Source organism: Fusarium oxysporum, chromosome 7 (assembly GCF_000149955.1).
Source record: "Fusarium oxysporum f. sp. lycopersici 4287 chromosome 7, whole genome shotgun sequence".
Classification (NCBI taxonomy): Eukaryota; Fungi; Ascomycota; class Sordariomycetes; order Hypocreales; family Nectriaceae; genus Fusarium; species Fusarium oxysporum.
In genome coordinates this window covers 4,190,607-4,215,349 of record NC_030992.1, presented here as the reverse complement: position 1 = coordinate 4,215,349, position 24,743 = coordinate 4,190,607, and the positions used below count along the sequence as shown (strand labels likewise).

Here is a 24,743-nt window from a genome sequence, read left to right as displayed (position 1 = left end):
TGCTTCCTCTGCGTCATCTATACCTACTTCCGCCTGCGCGAGCCCCACGTTGCGAGACCTTTGCCGAGTTGGGCGTTCTGTTCGAGAAGGGTGTCAGCGCTCGAAAGTTTGCTACCACCAAGGTCGATGTCTTCCACGAGTCTGTCGATGATCACGTTCTCGACCAGTTGAGCAAAGCCGATCAGGCTACTGTCGAGACCGTTGAGCAAGCCCCAGCACACAAATAGATCTCGATCAAGCGATGAAACGCCTAGACCACACTCTACTAAATAGCCTTTGCTTGCAAATAAGCAGGTCAAGATCACTTATGTATATAATAATAACGCAGAAATAATGAGACATTGATTAATTATCATGATCGCGTGCCATCCTTGGCGAAGCCTAACCTCCTTCTACTTATGTAGATCCGTGCATGCAACCTTACGCGGAGCAATGTCTCGATGCGTGACCGTCTCTGTCGATCTCTGTTACTTTCTCGGCAAATCCGAAAACCCCCACTTCTGCTTAATGTTAGCGATTGTCATGTTTTCGAGTACTTTTCCACTGGTCGTCAATTTGCCCTTGGCGAATGACGAAAATACCTTTTTTTTTCTTTCTCGAGCGACCTGTGCTTCTTACTGTAATGGAATCTCTTAGCATGCTTCCCACATGTATACAACATCTACTCGCATCGGGCCATAGAAGAGTCTAGATGTGATGCTGTTGAAGTTCAGTACAATTAGTGTAGCCTTGCTTCAGGCACACAAGCCATTGATCGACCAGGCAAGAGAAAGAGAAGACGAGCGAAGCGATATCTGATCGTATGTAACACCAAGATCATGATGATTGAAAGGATTGGCGGGGAAAGATCTTGTAGCCAGGGCACCATGGTAGGCCGCCCGCCTCGGCATGATTATGCATTGCAAACGTTTGATGCTAGGTCTTCTCTCCCAAACAACGCCGTTGCACTTGACGCCCTAAACGGCTACGCACAACGTGGTGCCAATAGCTCGAATGGTCAACAAGAACCAGGTTTGCCGGAACGATGTTTCAAAGTACAACGAGTACATGCCATGAGGTGTTCAGGAACCGATGGTGATAGTGCGAACACCGGAAACACTTTCCACCAACATACACTGGAAGAAAGCGATAGCATTATAAAGAACACTGTCCAACAGCAACTTCTAGCACCAAGTTCTATGTGCCGATTATAAGCTCTCAGCCACAGGTTGTATTAGCTTAAGGTATTCTGTTTCTGCTTGGTAAAGCTGACCAAGCTGTCGAGCCACTCCTGATGACCATTCAACATGGGATTTGGCTTTGTAGCCGCAAGCTTAGCCGCGGGCTGTCCAATCTGAGACTCCTGCGTCAAGATTCTAACCACGCCATATTCCAAGTCCTCCACAATCCAAGCGTGATACACATCTAGCTTAGAGCTCTCGTTCCCATCTACCCATGCTCTCCATGCCAAGCGTCCTGGTGAGCCCGCGCTCGGCGGCAGAGACTCCATGACTTCTGCCGGAAAGGGGGGAAAGCCGAAAGTCGAGAAGCTGAAGCTGTCGCCCTTCTTGAGGTTGTTGCCTCCGATTGGCGGCGTGATATGACTGCAGTTATTGTAGTACGACTCCCATTGTGTGATGTCGGCGAGGTAGGTCCAAATTTGGGCGGCTGTGATATCGCGTACTAAGTTCTCTATGCTAAATTAAGCTCTTAACCACAAGTCTCAACTGCAAATAACACATCTGGCTTATAACTTAGATATTATACTAAAATACCTAACTAATTACTATAATATAAAGCTAATATAAGGAAAACCTAGATTATAAGTCTTTAATTAGCCTTAAAGGCATATAAGATAATACCTCTAATCCCTTAGCTAAAATAGGTTAACTTAATATTATAAAAACCCTAAATCTTTAAGATAATAGCTTTTATATTAATAAGGGTATTTTTTTATTAAAATTACTTAAACTAAGTAGACCTTTATAGTTATACTTATAAATTTATAATTATATCTTAGGTTATAATAATATATAAGATAACTCTTTAGGGCTAACTTATTTATAAGGCTTTTGAATAGTAATATAAAGCTATATAAAAATCTATTAATATATAAGAATATAATAAGCTTAATAATTAATTCCTTATTTAATTAGCTCTTTTTAATTATAATATTATTATTTATATAGCCAAGTAAAATAAATTCTCTTTAGGGGTTATTTAAATTACTTAATAAAAAAAAAAGGCCTTATATAAGGTTTTTTATAAGTTAAAGAAATTAATTAAAAAAAAAAGGAAAAAGGCTATATAGCTAATTAAGTAAAATTAAAATTAAATTATATCTTTAATTAATATATAAATAGTAATTTACTAAAAGGATAATTATTATAAAGGGAGAAAGCTTTAATAATTAAAGGCAGCTTAAATAAGGCATATTTAACTTTTAGGTAAGGTATATAACTTTTAGATTTATTAATAAATACTAATATATAAGTAAAGTTTAGCTAAAGGTTTTATAATAATATATATATTAGTGCTATCAGGGAAGAAGGCTAGACTAGAAGATGGTTTAGAGCAATTAGAAGGTCGTGGCGGTATTAAGTTTATAAGTTAGTCCTAAGGTTAGAAAATACACTTCTGATTTAACACAATGGGTGATGTCGCGTATAATTACTTCATTGGAGACATAGTTGTCGGTGGTTCCGGGCAGGAACTTGGTAGGCCAAATGATTGCTGACTGCATTGCGACTAGATGGTGGAGTTGGAGTGTAACAAGACGATTGGTGCCTTTGGTTAGATAGCTGAGAAATCCAAGAATTCTAATCTTTGTTATGTGGTATTTGTAGAAACCTTGACCTGGTGAAGACTGATGAGCAGACTTGATTACAAATCTCACACATCTCCGCTAAACCAAAACGGACGATACCTTCCAGTATCCAAGTTCTTCGATTTGCGCTAATCATGAATCATGGCGAATGACTCGTTATTAAGCTTTAATCTGTAGAAGCCGCGTCGCACCTTCAATTGCTATTTTATTAATCTTATACAGGGCCTGGACAGGTAGCACACCTAAGCACAGCATTGACTGATTCCCAATCATAATGGCTCCCAACCCTTCCGAGTATACATGATGAGTCCAACTGGAACAATTGCATCCTCCCGATACACGACAAACTCTGGGTATTGAAGCGACCCCCCGTTATTAATAGTAACGCCCTCGACCTTTGATGTCGTTAGTGACCAATCGTTCGCAGGTATCGGGAACTTACACAGTTGAAGCCACGAGAGGGCCTGGTGATGTCGTGGTCTGCTAGCAATTTGCGCTGAGGTTTGCTCGCCACGACGTAGCAAATAAGCATAGCGTGGAGGTTTGAGCTGATATAGTGGTTCTTCACGTAGACGTCTGCTTCTGTATCTCTGATGAACATCCTTGCAAAATAACTGGGGAATATGAGCGGGACTCACTTGAAGAATTCGGTGTAGAGTAAATGCCGGGACCAAACATTCCGTCGTCATCTTGGAATGTTAGTGTGCTTATGTAATTTCTCGTCAACGCTGAACTCACCGGCATATTTCAGTTTGAATGACTGCCTGAGTATGCCGCATGTGCCACAATCATCGTCGTGGCAGAGCTTCAGATCATTGCCCGACTCTCCAATGTGACATGCACGCGATGTACCATGATACAACCTCTTATAACTCCCACCATTCCTGTAACTGAGATTAGTGGTCACATGGTTTCAGTAAACTCGAGTTCTGTCTTACAGATATGTGAAAAAGCGCTGCCCCCGATAAGACTTGTCGATATCGTCTCGACTGGCTAGGTAGATTGACTTGATCTTGGCACTTTTCTCATCGTGGCACCATGAATGATAGAACTTGAACTCATCTGAACAATTGGATTAGTGCTGATAAGATAAATGCGAGATAGAGAAGACCTCACGATCCTTGTAGTTTGGATCACTTCGACTCAAGCGTTTCATGCGCTAAAAGACTGCTTAGTATCCGTCTCAAGTGGTCGAGCCAAGTACATACAATTGGCATTGTGGTTATAAGACAAGACTTGAGGCTGGCTACTTTGAGAGATAAAAGACGCAAGCTATTTCAACAAATTCCTGTCGGTTGACCAACGTTTGAATCTCAAAAAGACTTCGATTTGTCTCATGCGAGTGCGGCTCTAGGTGCCATGATGACCTGATCTGAGGAGCCATATAAGTAGAACAGCTATCAAGGTGTATTGCCTATTCTGACAACAAGCAGTTAACGGATCAGAATGTCCGGAGCCTCTGAATGCTATAGGCGAGAAGGATTAGGCAGCTCTTTGCCAGTCAAACTGTCGCCTCACGTTTGCTGAGCAGCTCAGACGTTGATGCACATCAAAAGTCCTAGATATCCTTGACGTGGCACAATTCCCTTCCATTCTCCGGCCTTTTTACACTTTCAATCTGCAATCATCAATCATGAAACTCTTTTGGCGTAATCACATCAGCTCTGAAAGCTCTGCGGCTTATCAGATGGAAGTTGGGTATTCAATAATAGCCAATGGAATTTCAGGTGGTTGGAGGTTGGGTGACTTGACTCATATCATAACTCAGGCGAGTGCATGCAGCGTTGCAGGGAACATAAGCTTACTTACAAGGTGTTCTGGGCAACTAAGCTTCTTACGGACGGCCACGTAAGTAAGCAACTATTCTGAATCGGTCTACCGATTACCCAAAAGAGAAGTGCATTGTCTTATATGTTGCATTCGTTTATATTTATGTTCCATCTAATGTCCGGTGATTGTGATACTGTGTTTCAAACCCCCTGTGAGAGTGCGTAATCAACCATCATTTTAATAGAAACGTTCAATCAGCTGACCTGTTCCACCGTTGTGTGAACAATTGAGGCATTCATTCTAATGCACAAGCGTGGCGTTGCTGACTGGCCAGTTCACTGGATGGCTCCTTCAACCCCCCAGCAATCTTACTGCATATCGAATGACGTGGCGAGGCTGCGAATTCATTAGCCCTCTAGAGCAGGTTCCTAAATCAGTTTTCATCTGCAAGAATCTAATTAAGCTATTAGCCCTAGCACGAAGGTATTAGATAGAGTCCCGAGAAGCCCTGATCCGTAATCTCATGAAGATAACACATCTCAAAATTTTACTCGAACATGAAGAGATCATCATTCTCAGACACTAGGCGACATGGGCAATCTTCTCGGCACTCAACCCCATACCGTCCCTATGATAGCAGCCAGAGAGAAGAACTCAGAGCTACTGCACAAGAGACTCTAGACATCTCTCGCAGTCTGCTCAAAGAATTAGGTACAAACGATTTGGCGAGACACTCAGTCAAGTACTCGTTTGGCTCTCTTACTCGTCTTCACCCTGGCCACTGTCCATCATACAGGCAGCCAGCTACCATAAAGGTCATCAACGATGATACGCTCAACGCTGCCATCGAACTCTGCCAAAGGGCACAAGCTGATGCTGGTCCAAAGAGTCAGCCTCCCATTGTTGTTAATTTTGCGAATCGTCACTCTCCAGGCGGGGGATGGCTCAACGGGGCCATGGCCCAAGAGGAGGCACTCTGCTACCGCAGCACCCTCGCCTTGAGTCTCAACAAAAAGCACTACCCCCTCGAGAGAGACGAGGCTCTCTACAGCCCCTATGCACTCATCATGCGTGATGACCTATCCTCAAGCCATGAGATATCTTCACTCCCAGCAAGAGAACTCCCCGTGGTGAGCGCCCTGACTGTGGCTGCCTTACGGAGTCCACCAGTTCGCCTTTTCACCAACGAACCTCGCAAGGACAGAATGCGCAGGTCCAGTTCTGAAGTCTTCGAAAAGCGTGTCTTTGCAAACGATCGAGACCGCGATATCACAAAGGCTAAGATGAGACTTTGTTTGCGCATGGCGGCTAGACACAAACATGACATGCTTGTGCTTGGTGCTCTGGGCTGTGGAGTCTATGGTAACCCGCCAGAGGACATTGCTCATTGCTGGCTGGAGGTATTGAGGGAAGATGAGTTTTCGGGAAATTGGTGGCGGGAAGTATGGTTTGCGGTCTTTGACCCAAAGAACGAAGGCAACTTTGAGATATTTCATCAGGTGCTTGACGGGAAGCAAGTTTAGACTCGACGGCTCTGATAATAGAGCCGGCGTGTCTCTCATTGCCTAACAGAGCGAGTAATTGAGGCTGCATGGGCTGAGCCATTTGACACCGCCCACATAGTAGCCCAACACCTTTCCCATGGCAGTATTCTTTACTCAGTTACTGTGTCTTGCGATCTCTCTTCATCTTATTCCCCTTAGCACGTATCAGTTCAACCAGTCGAGCTACGCCCCGACGTTGTGGAGATTCCGTCGCACCTGGAGCGGAAGTATCAAGTATTGAATAATGAACGTGGTACTCTGCTTGTGGATTATACGCCAATGTGACCGCTCTGACGAAAATGTCGGTGCGAATGCCCTGTTTGCAATCAGCCGACATACCTCTTTGTGCTTGAATAGACATTGCTGCTCAAGCGTTCAACCTCAATGATTGGTGATAAGGCTGGATGGTATCTATCCCCCACACCTCTTCGCCATATTCGTAGGTGCGCATCCTCAACAACATAACCGTCTTCAGGCTCAGAGACTTGAGCCAGAGGCATGCTCAGAGTGACGTTTCTCACGTGATTGAGGGGTGACAAGACCTCTTTGAGAGACTCAAGGTCTAACTGAGTGATATTGTAAGGGCTCTGATCGATATTATCTGCATTGCTGTCTAGCAATAATTCTGTGCAGCGGGCGGATACCCAGATGTTGAGGGTCATGAGATTCTCCAAAAGATCAAGGCGAAGCCCATGGAAATCGAGAGACGTGTGACGGTCTTCTGGCAGTGGTGATAGCGTAGGCGACGAGCACGGCAACAGCATAGGGAAGACTGGCTCTAAAGATATCTCAAGATGTCTGCCGTAGGTGCGAAAGGCTGGCGGCGAAATGGCTACCTCGACCTCCTCTTTCCAGAGCTCCGGTACCTTACAGAAACCAATAAACATGTTGAGAGCAAAGATATCTGTGAAGATGAAGGTAGTCTATTCGTAAATTGACTCGAGGCATTCCGAGGACCTGCACGCCAATGATTAGCAAATAAGCTATATGCGCAGAGCTGTCCATCTGGCTCTTACAAGACCTTGCATGACAGTAGCATACTCAAATATGGTCTGCATGTCGACAATTTCTCAGAGCTCAATTTATGGCTACTCCAGCATCGTCCTAGAGAAGAACAGGTTCGGATGCCAGGATCCGCATCCTCACCATACACCCTTGCGATGCGTTGGCCACACGGAAAGTGGTTCTTCCAGGCAGAAAAGAGCTGCAGGGTATAGGTCTTGTTACTGAAGCTATCCCCCAATGGGAAACCGAGCTGGAGTCTTGTGGCATCAATCGTTTCTTGGAGCTCGTCGTGTACAGAAAATGGCGTGGTGCATCGCCAGCGGCAGAAGTGAGATTTGGCTTTGTCATCTTTATCACGATGCCAGACGATATGTTGGCGAAGGCCGTAGGAACGCCACAGCTCAAGATAGATCCTGTCGCGGATTTCGCGAGGCAGAAGAGTGGCAAATTGAGACTGACTCTGGGGATCTGGTAGTTTGGTAGTCATTTCAGGCATTGTTGTTCGTTGTATGATGGTGTTGGAGTAAAAGATGCAGCTTCCTTTTAACCCCGCCTCAAGAGTACTTGCACAGTTTTGGCCCCCATCCTTCAGTGAGCATGCGCTATATTTAGGCATTGTCCCCTGTCTTAACCTGAAACCGCGCTCCAGCAGCGCATGCCATTTGTTGGCTGTGGCTCCCCGTTGATGTCGCTCCATATGGCTATAGTAGTACGCATGATCGTATTGCCCGAGCCCACGACGCCAGGGATTCTACGAGTGCAGCGTCTTCAGTTGGTGAATTATTTCCACTATAGTTGTATGTGAGTTACCGTTATATCACAGTACTATCTATATGGGCAATCGCCAGGCACCGACTGCTTCAATTCGCGGCCGACAAACCAATACCATGACAGTTTGAGTAGCAAGTGATTATGCACTTTCAGACAGAGTTGCGTTTACATCGCAGCGGTCTACAATCAGGAGTACATCAGATCGTACTCAGAGGGTCACAGTAACAGCGACTACAGTAGCCCATGCATAAGGGCTACTCCAAAGGCAGTAAAGACTGTGTTATTCTCCATAGACTTAGAGGTAACGACTGATAGTGCAATAAGACATTCTCGAGTAACTACACACGAACTTCCATAATAAAACAAAGCAAAATCAAACATAAACATACGATACCAAGTCTTCAATGGCAAATTACCGACTGAACGGACCAGTCATGGCGGAAACACCATTCTTGGGCTTTGGGAGCTCAGGAAGCAGAGTCTGCACCCATCCCACAATCTGAGGCGCCTCCACTGAGATTCTGTGACGCTAGGTTAGTAAGGTGCTTGGAGATGGGAGAATAAAGCAGCGCTCACCTGCATCCTGTGGCAGTAGACTCCATCTTGGTACGGGATTTAGACTTGGAGGAGCTATGAGATCCCGAAATCGCAAAGGGACCATATCCAACTGCAAGATTGGCGGACGAAGAGGAGGCCGAAACGGCGCTTTCGAGCTTGCTGGTATCGCCAGAGAACTATATCTGCGTTAGTCCGGGTGCACAAGGACCTAGAGAGAGTTTCCGAGGTGCAGAAAAGGTCGGGACTAACACTGAGCTGAATATCTGCAGCAACCACAAAGGCTGATGGATAGGAGGAGAATTGCTGGTACGTTCCGTCGATGCTCTTATCATTGTTAAAAGCATCTTTAAGTGCGCTCTCACCAGGTGAGATTTTAAAGCTATGGGTAGACCATCAGCATTGCTCATCATGCATATATATCGGAAGGGAACAGGGATAACGTCGGACTTACTCTCCAGAGTCGAGCTCAGCATCGACGAACAACTCTGCATGCAGCCAGGGCCTCTCAACCTCGACTAGCATGCAGCTCATACTGACTTCAACCTCAAGCTTAGACATCGACTGCATTGCTTCACTGCACCTTGTGAGTATCTGTGGAGTATGTGGGGAAGGGAGGGTGCTGGGGACTCACCTGCTACTGCTTGTGTGACTTGCGCTTGCTGAAGCACTCCAGAATCCCCAACCAGCCTTAGCACAGACTGAAGAGGCGGACTGCGAGGTTGATGTCTCCGACAAGTTGGTAGAAGTGGAAACCTTGCACGAGATCTGTAATCCATCAGCATCAACTTCTGGAAAGCTCACCAGCGGCGTCGATATCATACCTTTGTCCAAGGGTCTGGGCCGTCGTCAACAGTGTTGCGCCAGCTATCCTCGTTATCGAGGTCAATCATGTTGAACCCCGGTGGGTTCTTGATGCCTGAGAATTGTCAGATTATTTTGCATCGCTTTAGGTGATCCTCTAATGATGGAGGACATACTTGGATCGGCTGTAAGTTCATCTCCAGTGACGACTATGCCCTCAGCGTTTACAACCGGCAGCAGTGGCGGTGCAGATGATGTCGGCTCCGCCTGTGCGCTGGTAAGTTGTTTCTGGAGATCGTCAATATCCCTAGTGATCTGTGAAATTCGCGAAACAAGCCAGCTGCTGGCCCTCGCCTTGCTCTGCTCAGTGCTCTCGCGCACAGTTCGGCTATTGCGGCTCAGGCTAGCCTCAGTCTGCTCTTTCTGAGCCTTGACTAGATTGCCCAAGGCATTCTCCACTGGGGCGTCGATGCCATACTTCTCCTTAAGCCAGGACGTCTTGGCCGCCTCACGCTTCTCCTCACCTCTGTCTTCGGCATTCTTGCTGTCCATGTCACTGTAAACCTGGGCGTAGGCTGCCTTGATCTTTTTCCCGTCATCTCCTCTGTCACCAGACAGGACGGGAAAGAATGTTTCGTTATCAACAGCCTGTAATGTTAGTCAGCCATAACGATATCTCTAATCACGGATGCTCACATCTTTCAGTGTCTCGTGGGAGGTCAAAAGGCTCTGAAGACGACGTATCTCGGCGCGAATCTCGGCTGGATTGGGCTTGGAGTTGTTCTTCTTCCAGTTGAGTGTTTTTTTAGCAACCAGTGTTGCCCTATTTGGCATCAGCGTTTGCAATTACACGAACTGTTGCTGTAAGTCTTGGGAAGAAGCAACATACCAGTTGGCAGGCGTCAGTACAACGCCGTTGTACTCACTGGAGCCGTCTGAAGCAATGATGGTCAAGTTGCGATATGCCTCCTTGCTGTTCTCAATCCGCTTCATACCCGAGGATATGTCAACAACTCCGAAATGGAAGTCGACCTATAAGAACAAGATGTCATCAGTACAAGAAATGGCTCATGTTATCACAAGATAGAAGATAAAAGGCTTCATACCATGAACTTGTATCCATGAACCACCCAGTCCATATACTTAGTCTGGATAGTGTTCTTGAACTCGCGTGCGTGCTCCTGGATCCATTGCAAATACTTCTCCTGTGAGGCTTTTATCTGTGCAGTCGTTGCCCCAGCCGGAGGTGCGAAAGAAGAAAGTGCCTGCGCCTGTGCCTTCTGGTATTCTACCACCTCTTTTGCCCATGCTGCTTGCTTGAGGACGTATGTGTCGACCTTGGTTCGGCCAGCTCCACTGGGCGTATCATCAGCGGAGGTGAGGTATGACATGGAGTACTTGTATCGATCGCGGATAGTCCTGAGGCGTTCGTCGGTGACTTCAGCGGTTTCGTTGGAAACCACTCCGGATACCGAGGCTTCGACGGGGACAAGGAGGTCCAAAGCGGCTAAGTAGCTGCGGGCAACAGACTTGCCCGTCTTGCCAGCCTGTTGAGGGACTAGTCAGCTACGGATTCCAAAAGACATGGCTGGGGTTCCATGGAACATCGTGACTTACAGTGTACTTGGAAAGAGGAATCATGCCATCTACAAGCCTAGCCTCTTTGACCTGGATATCAAGAGGAGGCTTGACATGTCTCGAAACGTTATAGTAATACTCTCTAGATGTATGGTCAGTAAGACAGCTCAGGGAGTTGTTGGAGGCATCCCTTACTTCCAATCAATGATGGTACCAGGAAGCGAAACAGTAAAAACCTGGTTGTTGGCAACCGGGATTGCAGATGCGATAGCACCTCGGACCGTCTAGATGAGTTAGCAAGTGACGAACGAATCTTGACGATTGATTTACCTCCGAGGCATGCTTCATGGCCTTCAACACCCCCTTGGCCTGATCCTCTTGGTCTCCCATGTTGGATTCGAGAGGTAGTCTGGACTGAAGGCAAGGTCAGAAAACAAGATGGAATAATATAAGTTAGATTTAGAATGGGTAAGTTATTCTGAATGATGATTATAAAAAGCATCAGCAGGCCACCAGGGATCTTTATAGTTGAAGCCAGTATGCGATCATGAGTACTAATGTCCGTTCTCAGTCGCATGTTACTGTCTGGAGTATCGGACTGGAGGAACAAGAGCGCATTCCATTGTTGTATACATCACATTGAATTGAGACCTGGAATTTTGGCGGGCGTTCATGCTCGTCACGATCTTGGGGATAGTTTTGGAATGAGCTTTCAGACTTCCATTCCAGATTATCAGCCAAGTCTATTCAGATTGTCCTGCAACAGCTAAACGAAGCTTCTCGTGTTGTTTCGTTGATTGGTGGTCACGCTCATGACATTTCAACAAGTTAGCTTTCCATTCAGCTCACAACTTACATATTGATCTTGAACTGTGACTAGAACTGGTCAGGTGCATCGCTGCGACTTACGACAAGCTTACAGCGAATACCTTCCAATATTTGTCATTACACGGGATCGAGCCGGTTTTCGATAGCGCTCGTGACCATCTGGCCTACGGACCTCTTGTGGCTAGCTGAAGTCTGGCTGTACCGGCTCAAATAGGTAGCTGATGACCCTATCGTACGACTGATTAGAACCTTAAGTTCAAAGCCCTTAGACTTTTTGTTAGCTATCACATAGGTAGGAAGACATACCTCCTCTATTTCTGCTACTAAATTTGACATGGGTTACAGTGTAATATCTAGATCATATATCAGTAGAGAATGTCAGGTCTAACACCATTTCAGCCAAACTACAGAAGAAATGTGATACATTACTACAAACGCCATAGTTCCCGCAATTTTCCTAAAAGCTAAACCGTATCACAATCAGGGACAATAATACCTCAGCTGGCTTCCCATACCAATTTGACCGGGCAAGACTAACTCTGCAACAACATTCGCACTTGAAGTCTATCCAAATGACCAAGACATGAACTCCGAATTAAAGTCTTCTTCCTTGCATGTAGATCGAGAGTTGAATACTTTCTTGGTACCCTCGAAAGTTAGACATACGAGTGGCATGGAATCGAGCAATTTGAATCCAGCTATTGTCTGATCTGAGGCACTCAATACCCTAACAGGTATCACTAAATCACTTTGAACCTATCTGTAATACACTATTGTGATTCCATTATTATAGAAAGTCCCTGTTGACACTGTACAGAAATAGAGAATACGGTCTTCTCTTAACTGCAGCACTCTTACTTAGAATATGCTTGGTATTAGGTATTGCATAGCAGGGTTTAAGATTATCTCTTATGGCTACCACATTATGAAATAGTTAATTATGCATGCCGAATTTTAAATAGACCAAGTTGAGTAACATTGAGTGTTCAATTGTGGCTTGCGAGTGGCTTGCTGAGCCCAGACCGAGGATAGAGCTTGGCTTCCCTAACCGGCCTCTTTGCGATAATGCGGCTGGCTGAGATCAGTTAGCATTCTTGTGCCACGTGAAATATTTCACATTTGTCGTTCTATCACACACGCCACCACCATGTTATGGATATTACCGGCATGGCTGTTTATACGGGCGCCTAGGTTAGTTAAAGGGTTAAGATAAGGTTCAGCCATGTCCTCAACGACCTGGTCTCAAGTTTCATTGTTTCAGCCAGCCGCGGCTATGATCAATAGCCCGATACGGCAATTCATTTGTGGGAGAATAAGACTATTCCTGACCGGAGTAGCACTAGATGCTTCTTTGTGGGGACATATCTGTGAGTTTTACCATTTATTTGTTGGTTTTTTCAAGCTGCGGGCCACCGTCCTGATGGACGACTAACTATCACGTAAAGGAGGCCAGTGTCGAATTGTCGTAGAAGTATCAACTTTCTCCCAGGAAATGTGATATCTTTGGTGGCTTAAACTAGCTAACACTTGATATTGATGTTGCTTGATGTTTTCCATCTGGAACGGCAATTTATAGCAGACTATGCACCTCAGTTGGCTTGAAACTAAATTTTAAGCAGTAATTTGGACGAGGCATCCGTGTTGCTAATGACGCCTAGCTATCCTCTTAAACCTCAAGACCTTACGTAGATAGGATTGGGTCTATACCTATATGGAAAGTGAGCTACTATATGTATTACGGCTCCTAGTTTGATCTCCTTCTCTAGTGCCTCAGATTCACCTCGTAATTCAGATCGGCGTGGCCTTTCTGTTTAATAGTGATGTCCTAATGTCTCGCCTACTCATTCTTTCGAGATACCCGCCACCAATCCGATCGGCCGCAGCTATTATACCCGTCTAGATGCGTGACCTCATACCTCCCACCGAACTGATAGTAGCAAGGAGCGGCTCTAGCTATGTTCTATTTAGTGGATGCTCTTCGAGTTTGTGTACAACCTGAGCCTTGGCATATGTCTTGATGGTAGATTTACCCTTTGTCAGTGATCGGAAATAGTTAGACCAAGATACTAAGTAATGTGATTTACTTGTCCTCATCACAATTCCACATTGCGGTGAGACTACTTGCATGATCTACAGACTGCATGTAAAACTGGTGGAGATGGCTGGCTGAGCGAGACAGAACCGGACCGGATTCGTTGTTTTTGCATTCTTTTGGCAGCTGAAAAGCTGCCTAGCTGAAGTTTTAAAAGTTAGATTACACGTTATAGCCCCATTGATGCTTTATCATCGCTCATTTAGCATTCTTGGACAGGCTCCAGTACTAAATCTAACGTAGGCAGACCATGCCTGATAGCGCAGCAACTCTGGATGGTTCTTAACAAGCGGCCCACACATTGATAAACGCCCATTTAACTTAATATATCAGGGTTGTTATAAGTAGGCTCTTGGCCACCAGTATAGGGACAATTTCATAGCATCTTCACCACATTTTTAAGTTCATGAGACTGTCTTACCAATTCCACTGCGCCACAACCATGCTCAAGATTGATCTCGATACAGTCAACAAGGGTCAGGCACCACCTCTGCCGGAATACGAGTATGATCTCGGCCCTAAGCGCTTTGGTCCTGGGAGTTCCACAGACATCACTTTGCCTGCGGAATTCTCTAACCAACAGGACTACAAGCTAATTATCAAAGCCTTGAAAACTATTTCAGGGTTGGCATACGAGCTGAAGATCCCCATTGCACTTGTGGGAGGATTCGCACTCAAGATCCTTGGCTATGGTGAACGCCAAACAAAGGACCTTGATATTGTTACCACAGAATATGGTGTGGAGGCAATTACGGCTTTGGTTAAAGAGCATCATGACAGATACTGCAAAAAGGACAGATATGAGAAGGTCATTGGAGGATTGATCGAAGGACCTGATGGCGGGTCCCCTCTGCAATATCTAACCGATGAGGGGAAAGTGCGTATTGATATCGATATCATGTCTTTACGCCGTCAATGGAAGGCTAGAACTACCACGGAGGGTATCTTAGATCAGAGTGTGGACGTCTTTGATCACCAGAACTACCGAGTCACCAAATGTGCGACAGCGAGTGACATCTATGAGTTGAAGTTCGCGGCCTCCAATGACAGCACCAGGAAGCAGAAATCGGATCTTTCCGACATTATTTGGCTCAGGAAGAATAGATCTAAGGATCTGAGTGAGGTACAGAAGTCAGAGGCGATCCCCATGTAGCTCGATCATTGGAGGAGTGGACCATTAATGCCCTATTCTTGGATTGTTTGCTTTACGGTCTCTACCCGTCACTATCGTTAAGTCAGGATAAGAATATGTCTGTATTTATTTGATTTGTTTTAAATGCTAATTTAGTAAACCGGTCACTCTTTTAGCATATTTATTTACAACAATGTGTTTTACTAGAAATCCTATGTTGAATATTGTGCTAAGAACTTGTCGAGCACCCTGATTATCATAGTACCCAGTAACCATCACGGGTCACTAATTACAGAAGTAAAGATGGATTGGTTGCCTTAAGGGTAGTAAAACTGTGTTATTTTTCAATGAGTCAGAGCTAACAACTGGGTGCAAAGGACGATGTTCTCGAACACTGTCTAACACTAAAGGCCTGTTAGTAAGATACTTTATCTCCTCAAGAAGCATATTAATAACACAGATAACCTATTCATGCATTGGTATTTATCATCTCTTAGCTTTATAAGTAACTTACACTTCCTACAGCACCCTGCCAGTGACATCCCCGCCCCAGAGTGTCCGCCAAAGCGCAAGTATAGCGCCTCCAAGGGAATGCATTTGGCTCTGGGTTCTCACCCCTTGTTCTAGATAAAGTTCCCTTGCTGACTGTTAATCAAGTTCAGAGAGCCCAATTATTGTAGGTACAGAAGTATTGAGCATTGGGATTACCCGCGGATTCCTTGCTGTTGAAATCGGCTGGCTTGGCCCAAGCACTGTTTGTCCACCATGGATAATTGGCCGACACGGCAGGAAGATAGACAACGAGGACATCGAGGAGTTTCATTGTGGCGGTAACGCGAAGAAGTATGTCGAAGATTCAAATGAAGAGCAACAAGAGGGACGCAGGCCGGGTGGATTAGTTCATTAGGGCACTGGGTTATACCAGGAGAGGCAATATTGAGGTTCATTACTGCTTTGTTCACCGCTGTTGTAACAAGTAGACCCGGTGTCTTAGGATGGATCCTAAAGTTCACTGGGCAAAGAATAGGACCACATATAATATTTCAGGGATATCGCAGCTCATATCTCATCCCCGCTTAATCAGCATCGTCAAAAAGCATAAAACATTAAAAGAACTTTAAATTCAAGAATAACACAAAAGGATTCTCAAGATATCACTAAAGTATACTATAAATAATATGTCTTGTTATTATTACTGGTTCCTGCGAGGTTGCGAGCAGTAGCTTCCCTGGTGATCCACTTGTCTGGCAATTTTATAACTAAATGAGCAGCTAGGTCATGGTGTAGAACTAGAAATGCAGGGAATTTCTATGAGTCAGTCCACGTGAGGTTTATTAACCGTGCGCATTTAACCTTTCATTTATTATCCACTTATACGAGATCTTCATACAAACGAGTTATGTGTAAATGTCAGCTGTCCGAAATATGTCTGTGGTTCCTAATTCTTTATAGCTGTTGTTCATCATACTGCCTTTTTATCCGGAGTTTCTGCCAGCTTTAGACGAGAGTCACGCCACTGCAGGCAGTTAGTTTCCGTACTTTTTAATATGGATATGGAGTATGATTTACCTTGCCGCATGAAATCGGCTCATAGAGGGGAGGGTGCTCCTCGTCAATACAAGTTGGCACAACCTCGCAGACCGCGTCCGGGTTAAACCCCAGGAAGAACGGCATGGCATAGCGAGATGTCTTTTGCCGGTTATACACGCGATGAACCGTGGACTTGAACCGATTATTCGAAAGTCTCTGCAAAAAATCACCAATGTTGATGACAAGGGTCCCCTCGATCGGGCGTGCGTCGAGCCACTCATCGTCTGCCGAGAGAACCTGCAGCCCACCAGACATGTCCTGCCAGAGCAGAGTCACGCACTGGATGTCCGTATGTGAACCAATACCGACGTCGACATCGTCGGTGTTGCCGTCGGTGCCGGGGTAGTGAATGTGCACTGCGTCTGCACCAGGGGTGGTGATGATAGAGTCAAAGTAGTCCTCGGGTAGTTCGAGGGCGAGGGCGAACAAGCGGATGAGTTTGCGGGCTAGAGTTAGCCGCTTTTGGTAGAACTTGGTGAGTACAGGGCGGAATTTTGTGAGATGGCTTGTCCCGTCCCAGACATAATCTGTGGAAGCGAAGTTGGAGTTGATATCATCGACACAATCGTTTGATGGGTCGATGCGAGTATCATATCGCATAGAGAAAGTTTCCTTCTTGTCTGAAAGATACAATCAGTATGTGTAAGTAAATTGAGGCATGAGTCAGCCGTTTGCCTACCTCTAGTCTCCTGATTGTTGATCTGCGTGCTTCCTACACCGTGATAACCACAGAACTTGCCCGCCTTCTCAAACGAAACACGATCCTTGTCTTGCTGCTCCTGGTTAAAGAAGGCCTTGACCTGTTCGAGAGCCTGCTCAATCAATTCCTGGGGAATACCATGATTGCATACGTAGAAGAACCCCGTGTTCTCTGCAGCCGCTTTGATCTTGGTTGCGATGGCCTTGCGCGCAGTCGCATCTCCATCGAGGGAGCTGAGGTCGATGACGGGCATTTCATCAATGGTTGGAGTGCGGGGAGCCCCACAGCGCACACGGCGGGAGACAGGTCCATTTGGTGTCATCAGCTGGACCGTTGTGAACGCCGAGACTGGGGCTGTGGTCTCAATTGCGGTGGTAGACATGACGGTTAATCTTGATCACGAACGCTGTGAAATGCAAGTGTTGAGACGACGAAGATGCCGCAGATGGAATGGTCTAAGGTGGGGAAAGACTAGTGATGGATAATATCCGAGAATTGGTTATCTGGATTGCCGGTTTTCTCAGTTGTTAATGTTTAGAACTCTACCATAAGTAACAGATCCGGAACTGGCGATCTCATATAAGATAATAGACGCGCGTTTGATGCAGTTGAGTTGTTGAAGTTTGTTTGTTTGTTTGTTTGTTTGTTTGTATATTTTTCGTCTGGGTGGCTGTAACGAAGCCAGATCTCCTACTGGAGCAAAAGACGTGCTGAGCTAGCTAGGTACAGGGAAACCCCGCTTCCTTCACCATCCAGCATACCAATGGCACAAAAGGTGCTGTATTTCTCAAGCCCGTCACCCGTCAGCGGGTTCGGGGGCAATCTACTGTCGAGCTTTTTCCACCGACCAGAATTCTCTCACGCATCACTACATCTGCTGACGCAGTCCACAATCTCCAGTAACCAAGTTGTAGCTCGTAGTCGACTGTCGTGGCGGCAGGGAAAAACCTTGGGAAGGAATCAGAGGCCGGCGGTGCGGCTTGCCTTCAAAGGGGAAAAACCCATCGCAATCGGCGTCGTTGATCGGGAGGATGTCGCTACCGATGCCACGGGCACCGTCCTCCGATATCTAAGGCGTTCTGGTTCTGAGGTGCCGCCATTAGATCCGACAAAGGTGTTGTCAGAGAAGGTGAACTCTCCAAAATTCCTTCTCTGAAAACTGCTGTTAGGGAGCCGATGGCGTCCCCGCAGTATTGTGTGGCCGAGTAGCCCGTAGAAAATCCCGCTCCTAACAGTGCACTAACAGTGCGTGCCAAGAAAGAATTTTTACAGGGGAGAGTTGGAGTTGTTGAAGTTGCGCAATATTCGAGTGACTCTAGGTTAGGCACAAGACGGAGACCGTCGGAGATGGGGACCCATAACTGCCGACGGGGCCATCCGTGGCGGAGTTCCCCGTTCCCCTATCGCTGAGAGTTCCAAGTTGAGCCCCACAGGATTGGCCCTTGTATTGGCTGAGCCGGTAAACACAAGACTCTAGTGCGACACGCAATCTGATAGACGTTGGCTATCTTCTGCGGGGATAGATAACAGCGTCGCTAGTGTAACAACCCTGACCGGCGACCGTCGGACATGACATTGACACCAATGAGAATGAAGTTGTAAACACTGACCTTATCAATTCTAGATTTTGAATCTGGGGAGTCTTGATTATATGTTTCTGATTGGTCCAAACTTGATATGCTGCATTCTATAAACATCAATCCCGGTCCTGCACTTACAACAGTTTCCAATCTTACAGAGTCAAGCCCTCGTTTCCCGTTGTCATAACTCAACGTAGGAGAAATCATGGCTTCACTCCTCTCCAAAGCCCACGACCGTCTCCTCGTAAAAAAACACTGCGCAGACGGAACAACCGAACCAGCCAACTTTCTCGACAATGACTCTATCCGCCCAACCCCCGTCAAGGACCGGACCTGGACATCCATCACATACTCAGCCTTCTGGTTCGCAGCCACTGCAAACGTGAGCAATCTATACGCAGCTTCTACCGGCCAATCTGCTGGGCTGAGTATGTGGGAGGCTCTGGCGTGCTCGCTTGGTGGCCAGTTACTCGCTGGTTGTCTCATGGCGCTGAATGGTCGTGCTGGTGCATTGTATAGAATTCCCTTCCCTGTTGCGTGTCGAGCGAGCTTTGGGACTTGGGGTGCGTTGTGGCCGACGTTTAATCGTGCGGTTATGTCGATTGTATGGAATGGTGTGAATGCTGTGCAGGGAGCGCAGTGTCTATAGTAAGTCGGATTCTGTCAACTATTGGACCACGACCAAGCTAATCATGCTCCGTTGCAGTGTCTTTCTTCATGCCATCTTTCCTTCCATCGCCAACATTCCCGACATTATGGGCTCCAAATCCGCCCTCAACTCGGCTCAAATGCTTTGCTTCTTCCTCTACTGGTATGATATTACTACCCACGTGAAAGTATTTACTAACATCACTGTATCTTGGCAGGCTTATTAACTGCGCCTTTCTCTTCGTCCCCGTCCCCCGCATGAGGAAGCTCGTCCACATCAAGGTTGCCGTCTACTTCGCCGCCACCATCGCCTTCGTGGCATGGACACTATCACTCTCCGGCAGCGTTCGCAAGACCTTGACTGAGCCATCAACCGTCAAAGGCTCCGAAAAGTCCTGGATGATCCTCAAGTTCTTCTTCCTCGGACTTGCCAGTTGCGGCACTTTTATTTCCAATGCATCTGATCTGCAACGTTATGCCTCTAAGCCCAACGATGTCATTGCTGGTCAGGTTTTCAGCTTTCCCATGTCCAACTTCTTGGTCGGTGTGTTTGGCAACTTAATCGCGGCTGCCAGCAAGGGGATCTTTGGCGAGGTCATCTGGAATCCGCTTACGACACTGGACATGCTCATGCAGGGTGATCGCCATACATCTGCGAATCGAGCGGGCTGTGCATTGATCTCTTTCGCTTATGTCTACTCTACTGTCTTCTCAGCTATTTTTGAGAACTCTATTCCGTAAGTTCAGGATAAATCCCTTCCTTCCACGACCTATGCAACCCCCTTGCTGACGTTCCCATCCTCATAGCGCCGGAAACGACATCGCAGCTCTCATGCCCAAATACATTACAGTGAAGCGTGGCTTCTTCATATGTGCAGGTAAGGTTACCTTATTTTCCCCAATGCCTGGAAACAAGTTGCATGGAACTCGTCGCTGATTAAAAATTCCTCTTCCAGTTATCTCGTACGCAATTTGCCCATGGTACCTGCTTTCATCTGCAGCCGTGTTCATCAACTTCCTCAGCTCGTACCAGATCTTCCTTAGCGCCATCACAGGTATTCTTATCTGCGACTACTACCTCCTCAGACGCGGCCTCTTCGATATACCCATGCTTTATTCAGGGCACAAGGACTCTACCTACCACTTCTTCCACGGCTTTAATCTCAGAGCGTTTGCCGTCTACTTAATTGCCGTTGCACCCAACTTCTATGGATTCCTCTACCAAATGGGTGTTAGCGCACCATTGGGTATTCAACGGTTCTACTATGTTGCTTATCCTGTAGGACTCTTCTTGGCGTTTGGAAGCTTTTGGTTGATAAACACACTCTTCCCGAGTAAGAATATTCCAAAGGTCTCGGGGTGGCAGGAACCTAAGGACTTTGTGGAGACCCATGATGGTACCTTTGTCAATGTTGTGATTGACTCGTCTGATGCTGCCTCCGGGGATCAGGAGATGGGCAACGCTCAGAAGTCTGCCACGGAGAAGTATTGAGCCAGTATTAGCCCTTGATTAAAATGAATATCTCTTGTTTTCCCAAGTCTTGAATGATCCTTATCTCATCATCTGAACCGGCACAATGGTGTCCAGCCTTGAATCATTTATTGCCAAATAACTCTACTATTGATCCCGCTCGCTTACTTCTGTTGATGTATACTCCATCCTAGTACTCAAGGCTTCAAAAGGCGGCCACCAAACATCCAGACCAGGCAACATCTCTGTCTGCACGTCCATCTCTGGTCGCACCGTATCGAGAAGCCGTTTCCTCATCATGTTCATAGCCCAGATAGAGACTGGTTCAACAACATAGGTATCCTTTCGTAGATTCTGCACTTCTTCCATTAGACGAAACGTCTTATCAATGTCCTCGAGTTGGTCCGCAAACTCGACTAGCGTGACGTGTGCATAAGCACCCATGAGAAAGTCAAAGGTGTGAATGACCCTCTTCTGTCTCGTCATCTCCCTTGAGATTCGTATAATTTGGTGACTGTGTTTCAGAATGGGCCCAATGTGCTGATCATACACGGCGTTCTCACGAGCGTTTTCGATGTCTGCTTGCCGTAATCGGGACAGTTCCCATCTGTGGGTAAGCAAGCTGAATGTCGAAATGGCGAACTTGAGATCCAGATTCTCGTCCAAGTTTAACACTGTGATACGTTAGATGCACGCAAAAGCCCGGGTAGTTGCAGTATTAACGTACGTTTTGTATTAGCGGTATGCCATTGTGAGAGGTTGCTTTGAAGTTGCTCTGCTGAGATATGCTCCTCAACAATGCCTCGATATAGTAATATGAAAAGCTCAAGTTCGGCAACAATTTCTTTGTCTAACTCGTTGAAACCGTCTGCGTGCTTGACTACGTCGATGTAATGTGCCGCCAGGTCTATTCGCACAGCCGACAGCTTCCCTACACCGATAGTAAATCTCGCACACCAGTAAGTACTTTTCTGTGCATGAAATGGGGAATTAGATGACATACTTGAGATGTTGGAGACATGCAGCATTCCACGTCAGTATTCGGTTTCTATCGTCCTCAGGGTAGCGTAATGACAAGGGCGTTTGCTGCTGAACAGGAAAGTCCAACGAGAGCATAAGGTGAAGGATGAGCGAGCCGCTCAAGAGCCACGCATCGATAAAGCTATCGGAGTAGCCGAGATTCAGATTGAGAAGACATGTCAGAAGCATCGCGTAGAGGGACGGCAGACTCAGGGGAGACTCGAGCGCGAGCTTTTCCAGTTCAGATTTAAGTATGCCGTAAAGCGACATGTGAAGGTCCTTGCTGATGATGGAGAAATTAGTTTGCATCCCTGCAAGCATGCAGGTGACAGAGAGTAGATTATACTCTCCACTCAAGGTTTTGTCGATGGTTCCTTGTATAAAGTGCAGTCGAGGTATGTTCTTCCTGGATCTAATGCTTGCATTAGCAAAGCTCAAGGGTTCAAAGTGGTTGAATGAGATTGGGTGCATTTGGAGATCAGTAGTTGCAAGTATTAACTCACGTTTCAACCAGACGCAAGCCCAGTCCATTTGAAGATAATTGAGCCTTGATTGGTTCAGATAGCTCGACGACGTCCTTTGGAGTTTCAGGGTTGCCATTGATCCAGGTGTACATCTTCCGAATGACACGAACTGGAGCAACTGGTGGATCAAGACAAGTTGCAACTCTTTGGTCCTCAGTTCTCCCCCGAGAGACTTCAGCAATCACTGGTACTGATGTAGTGGCATCTTGATTACTTGATGTAGGTTGTAGTGCGCGAGAGGTCGCAGTTTGGCTAAGCTCGCGAACAGCCAAGCGCAACTCTGCCAGTTCAGACTCGAGGGCCATAAGCCTAGGGAAAGAATTTTAATTCAGAGTATATGACGCAGATTCTCGGACAGCATACCTTTCTTCGCAATTGCACGCTTGAACAAGCCGAGGTGAACTGCTGGTGGCGGTATCCTCAAGCCCTATAGAGGTCTTGGTGACGCGATGTACATCGTGGGGAAGCTCGCAAGGTATTCTACACTAGACATCAACATAGGTTCTGGGGAAAAAACTCTCTCCGGAGTCTTTATAGAATGCTGACCTCAAGGCTTTGCAACGACTACAGACAGCTGAGCCGCTGGGTACCTCACAACGTGTCTTGAGACGGCGACACGTTGGGCAAGACACGACTCTTCGGCGGTTTTGAGGCATTTCCAAGTAAACCGTGTTTCGAGGAGGAAGCAGTTGTTATATAAGATCATCTGGTAATTTTAAGATACAGCTGTAGTTGTCTTATAATAAAGATAAGAGATTGAGGTTCAGACAGCTTAAAAAGAGGTATATAATAACGTCATGTGCCGAATTTAAGCCGCTATCTGTTAGCGCCCGCAACTAAACTTCCAGCGCCGAATTCCGCGGCTTCAACTCCTTCGGTTCAGCCAGGTGAACCGCTTGTATTTAGCTTCTAGTTCAGCTCACACCAACACTTTTCAATTGAGGTGTAGTGTATATCACGGCTTATAGTCATATTAGCTCCTTCTCTTCAGCTTGAACGCCCCAACATAAGTGCCCATACTAATGCAATTGTACATAATTGGTCCGCCTTTTACAATGATTGCCATGCACTCATGCATTGTGTCAAGTCATGAATACTTACAGTGATTAAGAGGACACACCTGACCTGGGCAGTTACCCAGACAGCACAGCTTGAATTGTGCTATTGTGCGGACAACTTACAATAGTCACGACCCCCTCTATGCCCGAATTGGCAAAGGTCACGCCTCCCGTAGCATGTCCCTGGCATGTATCTAGTCCAGAACATGAACGCCCAAAACATTGAAGAATTCTGATAGGTGCAGTGGTAGCTAACTATTGACACCGCCTGGCTTTAGCCACCACCACCATTCACACTATTGAACACTATAATTAATGTGTAAATTAAGATTGACATTTTCTTGTAATAAAGGCCGTCCAAGTCCCGGATAAAGACTACAAATGTAACCCTTTAACCTACAGTCATTACCTTACGAATTTGAGTACCATGAAGGCGACGCGCTTTTCTCTGACGTTCATTGCGCTTGCGCTCTGCGGCAGTGGGCACGCAGGCCCATGCAAGCCAAAGTCGTCGTCGACAGCAATTGGCGGAACCACCTCCACTGAAGCAACGCTTTCAGCTTCCACTGAAATCTCGACAGCCACTTCTATTGCGGAGTCCTCGACAACTGACCTGTCTTCTATCATTTCCGAATCCCTTACTTCAACAGCCACCGCGACATCGGATTCCCAAATTCCCACTTCGTCTATGACCACCGAGCCGGCCACTGCGACGACTTCAGCCACCGAACTCTCGTCCTCGGTCGAGACTCTCACGACGACCAATACTGCTGGAGGCCACCACTTCTGATGCTCCGACAACCACCACCACGACTGAGGAATCTGCGCCCTCTGAACTCTTTTTGAACCCATCGTTTGATGAACCAAACGCTGACGGAGATTTTAACGGATCTCCATGGACTTTGGGAGACGCTGTCTCTCCCGTGTCAGTCAGTATCAAGTCTGACCTCGCCCACACAGGCTTTCACTCGGCGTACGTAGCGCCTCGTACACAAAAATATTCTCCTTGATCAAAATGCTAACACTACCAATGCAGATATTGGTCCATCACAAACACCGCGCAAAATGGTTACATTGAACAGACAGTGACCTTGGAACAAAGACAGCTTTACTCGCTAACGTACTGGTGGTACATCGATGAAGACCAGCAGCCGCAAAACTTTCAGGATTGCTACATAGGCGTTGAGCAAAGAAGCGTCGATGGCAGCGGAGCTTACTTCCCCGACTTTCTGCAGCTGAAACGACCTTTGCCTCTCAAGACCTGGAC

At 46.5% G+C, this 24,743-nt stretch overlaps 12 protein-coding genes across 12 annotated transcripts in view; 4 read left to right on the top strand and 8 right to left on the bottom strand.

The window, feature by feature from the left end:
- FOXG_10778 (MFS transporter, SP family, general alpha glucoside:H+ symporter) overlaps positions 1–227 on the top strand; it is a gene marked incomplete at its 3' end in the record, with an annotated part of 2,191 nt that extends 1,964 nt beyond the window's left edge. The window contains exon 5 of the mRNA XM_018390259.1: positions 1–227. Coding sequence (XP_018248673.1) covers positions 1–227 — 227 coding nt within the window.
- An 837-nt stretch (positions 228–1,064) lies between these two features.
- Positions 1,065–1,660, bottom strand: FOXG_10777 (uncharacterized protein). Its single transcript, XM_018390258.1, has one exon. The coding sequence runs from the start codon at positions 1,487–1,489 to the stop codon at positions 1,214–1,216; it is 276 nt and encodes a 91-aa protein (XP_018248672.1). The 5' UTR covers positions 1,490–1,660; the 3' UTR covers positions 1,065–1,213.
- A 1,285-nt stretch (positions 1,661–2,945) lies between these two features.
- Positions 2,946–4,154, bottom strand: FOXG_20370 (uncharacterized protein). The gene is made up of 7 exons (XM_018400651.1): positions 4,015–4,154; positions 3,923–3,965; positions 3,745–3,868; positions 3,545–3,690; positions 3,445–3,495; positions 3,249–3,388; positions 2,946–3,201 (listed from the first exon to the last, which is right to left on the bottom strand). Exons 1-7 carry the CDS (start codon positions 4,021–4,023, stop codon positions 3,076–3,078), a joined length of 639 nt encoding a protein of 212 aa, XP_018248671.1. The 5' UTR covers positions 4,024–4,154; the 3' UTR covers positions 2,946–3,075.
- Positions 4,155–5,009: 855 nt separating this feature from the next.
- FOXG_10776 (uncharacterized protein) lies at positions 5,010–6,505 on the top strand. Its single transcript, XM_018390257.1, has one exon. The coding sequence runs from the start codon at positions 5,134–5,136 to the stop codon at positions 6,097–6,099; it is 966 nt and encodes a 321-aa protein (XP_018248670.1). The 5' UTR covers positions 5,010–5,133; the 3' UTR covers positions 6,100–6,505.
- Positions 6,447–7,621, bottom strand: FOXG_10775 (uncharacterized protein; the record flags this gene model as incomplete). Its single annotated transcript, XM_018390256.1, has 2 exons — positions 6,447–7,024; positions 7,162–7,621. 2 exons carry the CDS (start codon positions 7,619–7,621, stop codon positions 6,447–6,449), a joined length of 1,038 nt encoding a protein of 345 aa, XP_018248669.1.
- A 687-nt stretch (positions 7,622–8,308) lies between these two features.
- FOXG_10774 (uncharacterized protein) lies at positions 8,309–11,223 on the bottom strand (the record flags this gene model as incomplete). Its single annotated transcript, XM_018390255.1, has 13 exons — positions 8,309–8,417; positions 8,473–8,630; positions 8,704–8,833; positions 8,906–9,028; positions 9,086–9,219; positions 9,276–9,370; positions 9,432–9,903; positions 9,952–10,078; positions 10,145–10,287; positions 10,362–10,802; positions 10,873–10,975; positions 11,029–11,117; positions 11,164–11,223. The coding sequence occupies 13 exons, from the start codon at positions 11,221–11,223 to the stop codon at positions 8,309–8,311; spliced, it is 2,184 nt and encodes a 727-aa protein (XP_018248668.1).
- Positions 11,224–14,195: 2,972 nt separating this feature from the next.
- Positions 14,196–14,906, top strand: FOXG_10773 (uncharacterized protein; the record flags this gene model as incomplete). Its single annotated transcript, XM_018390254.1, has 1 exon — positions 14,196–14,906. The coding sequence occupies one exon, from the start codon at positions 14,196–14,198 to the stop codon at positions 14,904–14,906; it is 711 nt and encodes a 236-aa protein (XP_018248667.1).
- A 264-nt stretch (positions 14,907–15,170) lies between these two features.
- On the bottom strand, positions 15,171–15,708 carry FOXG_20369 (uncharacterized protein; the record flags this gene model as incomplete). The annotated part of the gene is made up of 2 exons (XM_018400650.1): positions 15,171–15,289; positions 15,570–15,708. 2 exons carry the CDS (start codon positions 15,706–15,708, stop codon positions 15,171–15,173), a joined length of 258 nt encoding a protein of 85 aa, XP_018248666.1.
- Positions 15,709–16,211: 503 nt separating this feature from the next.
- FOXG_10772 (uncharacterized protein) lies at positions 16,212–17,819 on the bottom strand. Its single transcript, XM_018390253.1, has 3 exons — positions 17,155–17,819; positions 16,455–17,095; positions 16,212–16,401 (listed from the first exon to the last, which is right to left on the bottom strand). The coding sequence occupies exons 1-3, from the start codon at positions 17,555–17,557 to the stop codon at positions 16,348–16,350; spliced, it is 1,098 nt and encodes a 365-aa protein (XP_018248665.1). The 5' UTR covers positions 17,558–17,819; the 3' UTR covers positions 16,212–16,347.
- A 1,112-nt stretch (positions 17,820–18,931) lies between these two features.
- Positions 18,932–20,895, top strand: FOXG_10771 (uncharacterized protein; the record flags this gene model as incomplete). Its single annotated transcript, XM_018390252.1, has 5 exons — positions 18,932–19,403; positions 19,462–19,566; positions 19,622–20,140; positions 20,211–20,281; positions 20,360–20,895. Exons 1-5 carry the CDS (start codon positions 18,961–18,963, stop codon positions 20,893–20,895), a joined length of 1,674 nt encoding a protein of 557 aa, XP_018248664.1. The 5' UTR covers positions 18,932–18,960.
- A 126-nt stretch (positions 20,896–21,021) lies between these two features.
- On the bottom strand, positions 21,022–22,723 carry FOXG_10770 (uncharacterized protein; the record flags this gene model as incomplete). The annotated part of the gene is made up of 4 exons (XM_018390251.1): positions 21,022–21,548; positions 21,602–21,822; positions 21,878–22,306; positions 22,398–22,723. 4 exons carry the CDS (start codon positions 22,721–22,723, stop codon positions 21,022–21,024), a joined length of 1,503 nt encoding a protein of 500 aa, XP_018248663.1.
- Positions 22,724–23,881: 1,158 nt separating this feature from the next.
- On the bottom strand, positions 23,882–24,328 carry FOXG_10769 (uncharacterized protein; the record flags this gene model as incomplete). The annotated part of the gene is made up of 1 exon (XM_018390250.1): positions 23,882–24,328. One exon carries the CDS (start codon positions 24,326–24,328, stop codon positions 23,882–23,884), a length of 447 nt encoding a protein of 148 aa, XP_018248662.1.
- Between the last annotated feature and the right edge of the window lie 415 nt (positions 24,329–24,743).